The sequence below is a fragment of the Tetrao urogallus genome (assembly GCF_951394365.1).
Source record: "Tetrao urogallus genome assembly, chromosome: 3".
NCBI lineage: Eukaryota > Metazoa > Chordata > Aves > Galliformes > Phasianidae > Tetrao > Tetrao urogallus.
Window position 1 is genome coordinate 54136004 of NC_136815.1, and position 12833 is coordinate 54148836.

The 12833-nt window shown below is 37.3% G+C and overlaps 1 protein-coding gene across 1 annotated transcript in view; it reads left to right on the forward strand.

Moving 5' to 3' along the window:
- The window catches only part of DOK6 (docking protein 6), a gene marked incomplete at both ends in the record, with an annotated part of 234919 nt that overhangs the window by 93339 nt on the left and 128747 nt on the right, over positions 1 to 12833 (forward strand). The window contains one exon of the mRNA XM_079533609.1: positions 1837 to 1944. Coding sequence (XP_079389735.1) covers positions 1837 to 1944 — 108 coding nt within the window. The remainder of the gene's footprint in view (positions 1 to 1836; positions 1945 to 12833) is intronic.

The following is a 12833-nucleotide window of genomic DNA, read 5'->3' on the forward strand; positions in this document are numbered from 1 at the left end:
GCTTTGTTTTGTTTCTGTTTCTCTCCTTCATCCTATCTGGGAGGAAATGAGAGAGTGGCTGTGTGCTGCTGAGCATCTGCTGAGTTAAACCACAACAGGGTGGAAGAACTATTAGCTAGTTTGTGTGTGTGTGTTATTTTAAAAATATCAGTGAACTAATAACATGAAATGCCATATAACATTGTTCGTAGAGCCATACACTCACTGAAAAAGAAAATGATGTAAACTACTGTCATAGGTATAAACCAGACCAATATCTAATCGCTTACTTGCGTAATGTAGTTTAGAAGGACAGTCTTAACTGGCTTCCCTTTGAACTGTGAATGTTTTCTTATTTGACTGATTTTAAACTTCTAGCTGTGGTAATATATAAGACCTTTTGAAAATAAACTGTAAAATAACTGTGCCCATCAGTACAAGTTAGGGAATGACTTGCTGAAGAAGGTCTTTGTAGAAAAGCACCTGGGTGTTCTTGTGGACAAAGGGTGACCATGAGTCAACAGTGTGTCCCTGTGGTCAAAAAAAGCCAATGGTATCCTGGGTTGAGTTAAAAAGAGCGTGACCAGCAGGTCGAGGGAAGTGAGCCTCCCCCTCTACTCTGCTCTGGTGAAGCCACATTTGTAATACAACACAGTCTTCTGTGTCCGAGTTCTGGGTTCCCGAGTTCAAAAATGACGGGGATCTCCTAGGCGTCCAGGGGTGGGCTATGAAGATAATGAAGTCTAGAGCATCTCCCGTGTGAGGAAAGGCTGAGTAACCAGAGTCTGTTCAGCCTGGGGAAAAGAGGACTGAGTGGTCTTGGAGGTGGCACCTTGGTGGTGCACAACATTAGGATAAAGAGTCATGGCCTTGAACTTGAACATAGGAAGGTCCGTACTGACATGTGAAAGAAGTTATATACAGAAAGGATGTTGGAGCACTGGAACAGGCTGCCCAGAGAGGCTGTGGGGTCTCTTCCTATGGAGATATTCAAGACCCACCTGGAAGTCTACCTTGCAACCTGCTGTAGGGTATCTGCTTTAGCAGGAAGTTGGACTAGCTGATCTCTTGAGGTTCCTTCCAACTTCTGTGATTCTGTGAAGTAATCTAATAATGTATCCAAGAAAATGCACTGTAAGCAAAATCTTGCATAATGTCCATTGATATGAGAGCAATACTTTCAATTTGTGTTTTCTGGATGATTTTCTTTTTTCTCTATGTGTTTCCAAACTTTAATAATCCACATAGCCTTTCCTTAGAGAGTTTGTCATTAAACTAAGTCAGCTAGATTTTCTTTTGCCCAGCAGTGGATACATTGATACTTGTTTCTACTGTTTGTTTTCTCTATGTACAAGATTATAGTAACAACTGGTTACTATGTTACAATAAAAGTTGCAATAAATCTGCCTCAATGACACTGATGCTCTTGTAGAAATAGAATGCAGTGAAATGAATGTATAAACCATAAACATGTACAGTCACGCTTGAAAGGACTTTCCCTCATGACAGCTTTATAATTATTTTTATGTTCAGAGTTCATGGATTTACTTGCATCTCCAGAAATTGTCAAATTTGGCATGCACAAAAGAGTCTAAACTAAAAAAGTCTATAAAGAATTCACAATAGATATTTTTAAATTGGTGGACTGGAATTACCAATGCTGAGAACATCATTTGTTTCTGAGTTCTCTAGGTTATTAAAATAAAATGTGATGGTTTTAAAAAATCTTGTTTAGTAAATTATGTATCTGAATAAATTTGTGCTGATTTCTACCTAAAACAAACAAACAAACAAACAAACAAATAAACAGCAACAACAACAACAAAAACTAATACAATTCATTGACTTTGTTTCCAGATTTTCAGGCGATGTTGGTTGGTTTTCAAGAAGGCTTCCAGTAAAGGACCCAGGAGGCTAGAAAAGTTTCCAGATGAGAAAGCAGCATATTTCAGGAACTTCCACAAGGTAAGTCATGCCTTTCTAGTGATTCAAAGCACTGCTTTTTTACTACTCTTCCATGGGAGGGGTGCTTTTGTGATATGCCTATTTTGCAATCAGTATGTTGGGAATCAGGTTGAAAGCTGAGTTCTGACACTAGAAACATAGTAAACCTTCTGTAAATCTCTGTGATGCAAGTATTACACTTTTTTTTTTCTTTAATGAGCACAGAAGCCCCAATATTTGTGAAGTGACAACTTATTTTTTATTCTTCAAACATCAGTATTTTGGAGATGTGTAAATATCTCTACTTAATGAAATTTTAACCTTTATATATAGAGTATTGAACAAGTTCTGAAAATGCTGAATGCTGAATGGCAACAGTGATAGAGCGTGTACTATTACTGGTTATACAGGGGTGGTCCAAAACTTACTGGGATTTTCTAACAAGTTTTAATATTCAGGTCACTCTAGATTACCTTGCAAAAGGTCTTTGAATAGCACATGGTCTCACTAGATTTAACTGTGCAGCTTTTCTGACTTTCCTATGCAAATTGTGGCAGAAGGAAATTTTATCTCTTGAATGGAAACATAAGGAAAACTAGCACCTTTTATTTATCAACATTCAAATCAGTATCAAGGAGCACAAACACTTCTTCAGTAAGTAAATCATTGGGGTCTTATGCATCTCCATTTTTCCATAGGTATTTGAGCTTGAAAGGTAAATCAAATCAAGTTTATATTCGAAGGACTTCATTAAAATTGTTGCATACTACACTAATATTACAGACCTGGCTAGTGGGCATTGTAAATTACAAAAGGAGATCTGAGCTAAAAAAAAAAAAAGAAGAAGAAAAAAGGAAAACAAAAGCAACAACAACAAAAAAACTGGCCAAAGTAGTACAAAGCTAGGATAAATTAAAAATAGAGCTATTCTTTTTTAGTCATCATAAATGAATATTTACTAAGATGGCGATAAGCTGGTCTCATGAGAAAATTGAATGATCGGATTATTATTATTATTTTTTTTTTGGTTGGTGTTGTTTTGTCTTTTATTTTCTGGCATCCAGTCAGTATGTAGGTTTATTTGTTATTCTATAAATTCTCTAATGTTGTTATGCATTGTTGTTGTTGTTTTTCCTGGTGGCTTTCTTCTTACAAATATAAGTAATGGCATCAGTCCTTATAGACAAGTGCCTCCTGACAGTAGCAGTGAATTTGTTGAAACATGACCTCATCCGTTTGTTCCAGTTTCTGGCATCAAATTATAACTTGTCATTACTGTAAATTTAAATCATTACACTCTTGCTCAGAGAAGTTATAGCTTATCTGTACTGTTTTCCCTTGAGCATTTGTTGTATAAGTTGTACAGAACAGCTGTGTTTACTCTCATTACTCCAAAAAGGGCACAGAGTGGCAATAGCTCTATACCCATCCCAGGGGTGGCTGTGTTCTTAGGATCCATTCCCACAGTACCAGAAAAGGCCAAAAAGGACACTGCAGCTTTACCAATCCAGTGAAAGTGTGTGTGCGCTTGTGTGACTGTTGGTGCTTGAATAATATTTTAGATGTTTTTACTTGCAAATGATCTAGAATTCAGAGTTGGGTGGGGTGGTTTTTTTGTTTGTTTGGTTGGTTGATTTTTGTTTGTTTGTTTGTTTGTTTGTTTTAGATTTCATTTGTTTGAGTAATCTTTGTGATTGAAAGAGATGTCAAAATGTGCACTTTGTGCACTTTGTTTTTTTTAAAGCCTTATCATATTAATTTTTCCAAACTGGAGATAGTTACATTTTCCTGAAATGAATATATTGCTTATATATTTTTTCAATTAATATCTTGTCCGCTGGCAAAATTATCTGACTGGTCTGGGAAGGTCATGAATTGTATAGCTTTCAGGGGCAGCTTGGCTGATTAAAGTAATAGGAAAGTAAATGTATAATTGTTGGCAAAATTACTCAGTTTTGTACACAGAACAATAAAATCTGCAGTAACTATCAGATCTCTCTTAAAATATGGAAGAGTCTGAACAATATAATTGTTTAAAACAAGCATTCTCTGCATCAAAAAGCAAAATGCTGAGAAAAATGGAGCTGTGCTGGTAATAAAGCTGTTAATAGAGTCTATGCACATCAAAGAGCAACATGAAAATTAATAAAAAATATTTTTCAACAAAGATTGTATTAAGACACTAATATCTTATTTTCCTAACAATGTGGTTAAGAAACCTGTAAGCTGAGCATACTGACAGGACTTCAATTCTTACAGTCATGGACTTGAAGTGCTTAAATGACAAGAGCTCCCTGTGAGCCTGTTCCTGTGTACATCTCTACTCATCATTCTAAATCATGACAGCTTAGGGTAGGAAGTACAAGTGTCAGTTCATAAGAGTAGATAAGAAGTGGTGTCTACAGCAGTGCAATCAGTAGCAAACCCTACATACCACAGAACAAGTAACTGCTGGAAATTATAATCTCCTAAACAGTCCCATACACGTTAATGGTGGCTCTTCTATTAAGATCAATGTATTTATTCCAGCAAAATTCAGAGAAGTATGTGTGTACAGTTCTGTGCAAAACGTGCATTCTACTTTTGAAAACTATCTATCTGTTTAAATAGATGCCTGTATTTCTGTTGTATTAAGCATTAAAACAAGCTAGAAAACTGAACTTTTTACTTTAAAAACATTACTGCACAGGGAAAGGGCATGGAAGGGGCACACTCCAGGGTGAAAAAATCCATGAATATTATAATATATTATTTCCAAAATGTCATTGCCCCCTCGAAACAATGCAGGTTGAAAGGGACCTCTAGAGTCCGTCTAGTTCATATTACTGCTCAGGAACCATCAGTTAGATCATGATGTTCATGTCTATGTTCATGTCTATGTTGGGTGTTTGGTATCTTCTGGAATCTAGGCTCCATAACCTCAGCAAACGTAGATGTGAAGTTGTGTGCTTGGAACCTAGTAAGTAAAACAGCAGAAGAGGCTCTACAAAGAAGTTCAGGGCAAGAGGCAATGAATAGAGCTTGCTCCAGGGGAAATAGTCTGAATATAAGGGGGGAAAAAAAAATGGGTCACAGTAACAACTTAACATCAGAGAAGGCTGACCAGAAAAGTCAGTATTTACTCACTGAAAAAACTAAAGAACTAGTTTTGTAGAGTCCTGTGTAACCTAAGCTAAGGCCTCATTTTCAGGATTGGACCAGATGTAAAGTGTGAAGTATATGTCATCCAAATGGCTATGAGTTATTGATGTATCTCTCTGCTGCTTGTATTGTGTCAGACTGGTCCTGTTCTCTCCTCCTTATTGTATTTCAGTAACCTCTGCTACCAGTGCAAGCTGGGGGATGAAAGGATTGCGCACAGCCCTGCTGAAAAGTACTTGAGGGTACTGGTGTGCGGGAAGCTGGACATGAGCCAGCAATGTGGCCTTGCAGCCCAGAAAGCCAACCGTATCCTGGGCTGCATTAAAAGAAGCATGGCCGGCAGGTGGAGGGAGGTGATCCTGCCCCTCTGCTCTGGTGAGGTCTCACCTGGAGTAGTGTGTCCAGATGTGGAGTCCTCAGTACAGGAGAGCCATAGACCTTCTGGAGCACTTCCAGAGGAGGGCCAGAAACGTGATCCAAGAGATGAAACATCTCTTCTACAAGGACAGGCTGAGAGAGCTGGGGTTGCTCAGCCTGGAGAAGAGAAGGCTTTGAGATAACTTGATAATGACTTTGCAGTATCTTAGAGGGGAGATATAGGAAAGAAGGGGACAGACTCTTTATCATGATTTGATGTATAGAGCAAGGGAAAATGATTACAGACTTAGAGAGGGTAGATTTAGGTTAGATATAAGAAAGTCTAAAAGTCTTTTACAGTGAAGGTGATGAGACTGGAACAAGTTGCCCAGATATGTGGTGGATGCTCTGTCCCCGGGGATTTTCAAGGCTCGGCTGGTCAGGCCCTGGGCAACTTGATCTAGCTGTGCATGTCCCTGTTCATTGCAGGAGAGTTAGAATAGATGACATTTAAAGGTCCCTTACTATTCTAAGTATTCTATGATTCTATACTGTTTTTTTTCTATAAAAATCTAGCCATGTTTTGGCAAAGTTTGGCAAACCAGTATTTTGTGCATTTTAATTACAAATACTTCTGACATCAACAGCTAAAATGTCTGATGTCATCTGTAAAGCTTTATATATGATGAAAATTCAGATAGTTTTCTTTTGAATAATGAAATAGTTTCCCTCTAGTTCTTTCAGGCCTAAAACCTGACATTGGCTCTAACAGATACTTGTCATTTCTGTATACCAATGTGGAGTCAGATATTTGAGATGAGATCACGGAGCTATTCTCTATATGTATATTCTCTTGTATCTAGATAGCGTGGAAAGGAAAGCTGTTACATTAAAGCCTAAGAGAAGAAATAAAACAAATGCTGGGGAGTGGTTTAAAAAAAAAAAAAAAAAAAAAAAAAAAAAAAAGAATAAATGCACTAGTGCTCTTATGGAAGCATCCTATTAACTAGATATCTGGAGGAAAAATCAAGGGATGTTTCCAGTAGAGGGAAAGCTGGCTGGTCAAGGAAAAGTTGAGATTTTACACAAACACTGGGACTGATACAAAAGTGAAAATAGGAGCATGAGAGGAAGGGAAACAAGAAGGCAAAGGATACGTGCATAGAGTCGTAGAATTGCTCAGGTTGGAAAAGAACTTAAAGATCATTAAGTCCCACCACAACCTAACCAAATTACCCTAACTCTAACAACCCTCTGCTAAATCATGTCCCTGAGCACCATATCTCCAGCACCTCAATGTCCTTTCTGTACTGAGGTGCCCAAAACTAAACACAGTACTTGAGGTGAGGCCTCACCAATGCTGAGTACAGATACAGGATTACTTCCTTAGTCCTGCTCAATACACCATTCCTTATACAAATGAAGATGCCATTGGCCTTCTTGGCCACCTGGGCACACTGCTGGCTCATATTCAGCCGACTGTCCATCAGTACACCAAGGTCCCTTTCCATCAGGCAGCTTTCCAGCCATTCCTCCCTAAGCCTGTAGGTTTGCCTGGAGTTGCTGTGACCAAAATACAAGACCTGACCACTTGGCCCTATACAAACTTACCTTGGCCCATCAATCCAGTCTATTCAGGTCCCTCTGTAATGCCTTTCTTCCCACCGGCAGTGCAACACTCCCTCCCAGCTTGGTGTCGTCTGCATAGTTTTTCTCTGCAGCTCAGCTGTTTCTGGGACAGAGTGCAGCATGGTGGATGCTTGTGAAGAGAAAGCAAGGTATTTTGTTCAGATTTTTGCACCAGAACAAATTTATCTCTAATCATAAAACCAGCACAGTTGGAAAAGATCTCCAAGATTATCTAGTCTAAGTATCTTCCTACCACCAGTATTTTCTCACTAAATCAGCTCTGTTAGTACCACATGTATACATTTCTTGAACGCTTCCATGGGTGGTGACTCAACCATCTGCCTGGGCAGCACATTGCAGCACCTGACCAGCACTCCTTTGGAGAATAAATTTTTCCTAATCTTCAACCTGCACCTCCCTTGGCACAACTTGAGGACATTTCCTCTTGTCCTATCACTAGTTGTCCAGTAGTGGAGGCCTACTTCCATGTTTCCAAAACTTCCTTTCATAACACTGCCTTATTTGCTTCACCATGCAAATTGGCTACACTTCTCAAGCATATCCCAGGAGTGGCAAATTCTGAAGTAAGACCTTATGTTATGTACCAGGTACACAGATGACTCTGGTAGAAAGGTGCTTCTGAGAAGAAAGATTGGAAGTGAGATCTCTGAAGGATACTCTGCTGCATCTTGCACAGAGATCAGAAAGAAGTGATTGAGCTAGGTTTTAAAATAGCTGGGTGCTGCTGTGGAGAATCACACTAAGAAAACCTTTTGAATGTAAGCATGGAGTCCTAGTATCTCAAATTCAAACTGAATGTTGAAAGGACGTATTTTTGACTTTCATTTGTTCTTTACCTTACAGTTTCTCTGTTCCTTTCCTGTCAATGTAATCTTCACCTCTCAGAAGTGCGGAAAGTGTGAAAGGAAATTAATATTTGTGAAACCATCTGTGTGAAACATACTTGTGTGATGACCATTATGGAAAAACCCTGAGGGAAGATAGGGAAACTGTAATGTTACAGTTATCTCTGTAACATTAAGTCAGGAAAATTGTATGAAATCATGAGTATCAGAGGATATATATAAAGCCTTTAAGTGCAGATATGAAAAAAAAATGGAGCTGAGCTCTTTTCAGTGGTTCCCAGTGCCAGGACAAGAGGCACTGGAGGCAGCCTGGAACATAGGAAGTTCCCTCTGATCACCAGGCAACACTTCCATACTCTGCAGGTGGTGGAGCACCAGCAAAGGTTGCCCAGAGGCTGTGGGGTCCTTGGAGATCCTCAGAAGTCACCTGATCATGGACCTGGGCCCTGATCTGTATGTCTCTGCTTGAGCAGAAGTTGAACCAAATGACATCCAGAGGGCTCTGTCCCCCTCTGTCATTCTGTGATTTATTCCAAGGTAAAAAATAGTTAAGAAAAATCAAATGGAATCATACAATTAAGACAGTATGTACCATGTTGTCTTAATTATATGAGGTACCAGTAAATGTATGGGTATTTGGCTTGTGTTAACACACAGCTTAGGAATGTTGTAGGTGAGACCTACTGTGGCTCAGTGCTGTAAAAACATCAAAAAATGGTAGACTAGGCCTGTGGAACTGATAGTCAGTGTAATATTTGTGTTCTTTTCCTAACCTTCAGCACTTGAGTCTGCATTTATTTTCTCAATATTCTGTGTATCTTTTTCATTATTCAAGTGGAAAGTGTAGAACTATCTAAAGTTAATTAAGAATGTCAAAGATATAATTATCTAGCAAACTGTTTGCTAGCACTGGCAAACAATGCTAAGTGAGGATTTTCTTTCTTTTTTTTTTTTTTTTCTTAATAACAAGTTTCTCTTAAAACTATTGTGAATTATCTGCTTGTGTGTTGTGTGAGGAATATTTACAGTTTTGATGAGGAAACAAGAGGCATAATATTTGTGTAGTAGCTGAAAAAGGAAGCAGAAAGATACAAACATCAAGTTATAGTGAAGTTATAGTGTACCAGGGAGGACAGGTTTTTCACTGTAATTTATTTTAGTAAAGAGAGATTTAGCATAGTGAGTATTATAAGTTTCATTTAAGGTTTAAATTTTGTGGTAAGGGAGGTTTGGTAACATAAATAAAGAACAAGGTAAGGAAAATTGACACAAAAGCATCCAATTTTTACTTCTTCACAGAAGGAAATCTGAAATTCAAATCATCAGCTGATGTAGATGATTATTAAAAATGCATTAGAGTTGAAAATATGTGGATGTCGCAATAGGTATTCAAAATTAATTTATCCCTAATGACAATTGAGGTAATTTTCAAATGATCGGCTAAGAAATTTCAGTTAATTTTATAAGCAAATAAATTGAAAACATTTGAAAAATTTGGAGCTATCTCATTTAATCAATTTCTAAAAGAATAGCTACTTTCCCATTCAGAATATTTTCTGTTTTTCTTTCTCTTACTACTGCACTTACAAATTTTTCATTTGCCTCAGTTTTTCTGTGTTTTATTTTTCTCTTTCTGGCATTTTTTCCTTTGATAATTCTGAACCTCTTTGAATGTATGTTTATACACATGCATGTACACACACATGATGAATTTAGGTTAATTTAAATTTGTAAATAGTTTTTCATCTAGTTGATTCCCAGCCTAAAAACTACTTTGTAAGGTGCGTCTCAGCCACAGCTTGTTGTCCCCTGTGAGTGGTACAATGGAAGCAAGCCCATCTTTCCCATCTGATTGTGACCCAAGGCTTCCCCATAGAGCTACAACTGAAATTAAGGACTTTTACAGCACAAAGAAGAGATAAACCGAAGGCTCGGCTTACTGGCATTATATAAATCATGGATACTGTCAAAATAATTTATGTGTATTGAATGCCTATTGCTGCTTGTATTCTCTACAGTTCTGTCTCAGTTTGTCAGGAGATAGACTGCAGTGAGACATCTTGTAGGTAGGGTTATAGCTAGGAGATTTGCAGTAAGAACTGTGTAGTTATCACTTACTGCATTCAGTGATGTTACATTTTGCAAATGTGTCTTTGCTCGTGATTTGCTTTAAAATATATTCCATATTAATAAACAGTTATTTTTAATTGAGCTTATCTAACAAGAAAAGTGGGAATTGTTTCAGGTCAGCCTGTAATTTGATTGAAGTGAGAGGAAGATTTAAAGGAAATTTTGGAAAAGTATATTTCTGCTTTTCTCTTTACTCAAATAGCAGTAACGTTTCTTTTAACTAAACAGCACCTTTGGGCTGAAAATAGAAAAGGTCTGGACACAATTAGATACACTGAGAGTGTTAAAAGTGAAAACTTAGAGAAATGGAAACAGGTTCTAACTGCCCAGTATATTTTAATAGCCTCAAAAGGCTATTAACATTCATATAATGATCTAATTCACTTGTATGTTCATTGTGAGATATTGTCTTATTAATCTACTTGGGTAATTAAAGTACTTTAACTAAACGCCCCATTTTGTTTTTGAGATATAATCTCAATGCTACTCTTTGCACACCTAGAACTAGCAGGAAGTTTAATGTTCATGTCTCTTGTTTATTGTAGGTGAAATTTGGGAGGATAATTGGGAAATCTTTTTTATTTCAGTTGTGAATCATCTCCCCTTTCTGCCATCTCTTTAACATGTTGTTATACTTTAGGCGTGCATCTGAGTTCTAAATTAGTCTTCTTAGTAAAGCATTAGTTATATTAAACTTTGCCAACACTCACTTTTACAGTGGTCTTATTTCTCCCATTTTTAGTGGTATACTAATGGTCTGATATTTAGTTTGCATGACAAAATAGGTCAAATTGGGAAATATATTTCAAAGGTTATTTAAGATGGCAGAGAAATGGGATTGAGGAGAACTGGATTTTATACTGTAAATGAATGTCTCTAAAAATACTCTTTGAAATGTGAAAGCTTTTGTGTTCGGGTTTTGCTTTTGGGATTATTTTTTTAGGTATGTATTTTAAAATCCTAATTAAAATGTTTCTTAAGGGAAGAGGTGCACATACATGTGACATCCACCAGTTGATCAGATTTTCACAATCGCTTCCAAATGAGGCTAAAAGCCAAAAATCCAGAATTATCCCAATAAGCAGTTGATTCTATTCACTTCTTCAATTCTAGCACATATAGCAGCAAAGTTTGAAAGAACACAATTTGACTGGAGGAAAGTCCTCTTTCTTTGCCTATTAGAAATGGTTGGTGTAGCAACATGCTTATTCTTCTCTTGTAGGTTTAACATATTAACACTGTGAAACAGTGTAGAATTTGAAGTGGTGTAACTACAACTAATCAAATAAGTCTGAGTTCCATTCTTAATTACTTTAGGTTTCATTCTGGCAAAGTACAGTTTGTAGCTTCTCATGTCATAAGTGGCCAGTTAGAATACAGCATGATTCTGGATAGCCAGGTGGTATCTCTTTTGCAAATCAGTGATAGCGGCACTTAACAATACTTAGTAACAATGGTGACTTGGAAAAAGTAGAGTAAAGATAATTTCAATGAATTATCTTTCCTTTACATTTAAGTTCTGAGAACTTTTGTTATTTTTAATAGCATAAATTTACAGAAGTTCACCTACATTGTCCAAAAATACTGAAAATTTTAAACTTTTATTTTTTTCAATCTTGATTTTATCTTGAGTAGAAGTAGAAATTATTCAGTATGCCTCTGATATCACATCTATACGTATTTCTCCCCTTCAAACTTTAATTTCCTGCCTTGATATTACTAATTTATTTTTATCCTGATATATTTTAAATATTTAAATTCACTCTGTCCCTATCTTTTTGTTTTTCTAATCAATTTTATCAGATAAGATTCTTATGGGTCTTATAGGTGTGGTCTCCATTTAGTGCTTGCAGGATTGAACATTTACTTAGTAGCAGCTTCATGAGTCTTACTGCTCTGAAATAGCAGCTGGACACCTGCCCCAGAGGCATAACGTGGAGGCTGATATGCCTCTCTTTGGAAAATTCCTGGAGAGCATTTTTACTGTAACAACTCATCTTCTTCCAGAGATAAATCTGCATGCAAAGATGAGAAAAAAAAATATTGTCTTTTCTGTGAATTGATACTGCTTTTCCATGATCCATTCATTCACTTTTCTGATCTTAGGATTTCTCCTTTCCCTTCAGTTCCTCTTCTAATCTTGTGCTTTAAGTTTTGCTGTTCTTTCATGCAATAGATGTTTCTTTTTTTCTGTCTCTCAGGAATTTTTTTCAAGTCTCCTTTTTCAGTCTTCTGCATTATATTGGTATTCTTGATTGTCATGTGCTGTTCTTGTGCAGAATAAACTGTACAAAATCAGGAATGTTTCATCTTACATGCTCTGAATGTTTATTGCCATATAGGTTTGCCTAAACCCTTAAGTTTAGTTCCAAAAAGCCTGACAGATCTGTTAGCATCCCTTTCTTAGGCTTGTCGGTCTCTATTCCAATCTTCTGCTCTTAGTGGGACTAGCTCTGAGGACTGGCCCTCAGGGCTTTGTTCTCTTGTCATAAATTCCTCCAAAATTGGAAACTGTACAGCCTCTTCAGGCTGCCTGACCTGCTGTTGGGCTGTCCTCAAGAGGAAACCATGGCACATCCAGCCCAAACACTCTGTGTCTCAGTTTATGAACATTGTTTCTTTCCCATCTGCCATGCATGCATGATTATACTGGGGTCCCAGTTCTGTGATCCCAGAGGCTTTTTTATTTTCAGGGAGACAAAACCACATCCAGCTCTGTCTCAGACTGTAGCAGAATTTCTACTCTGTGGCAACTGAGTTTAACCATGTTACTGAAGCCACAGCTCC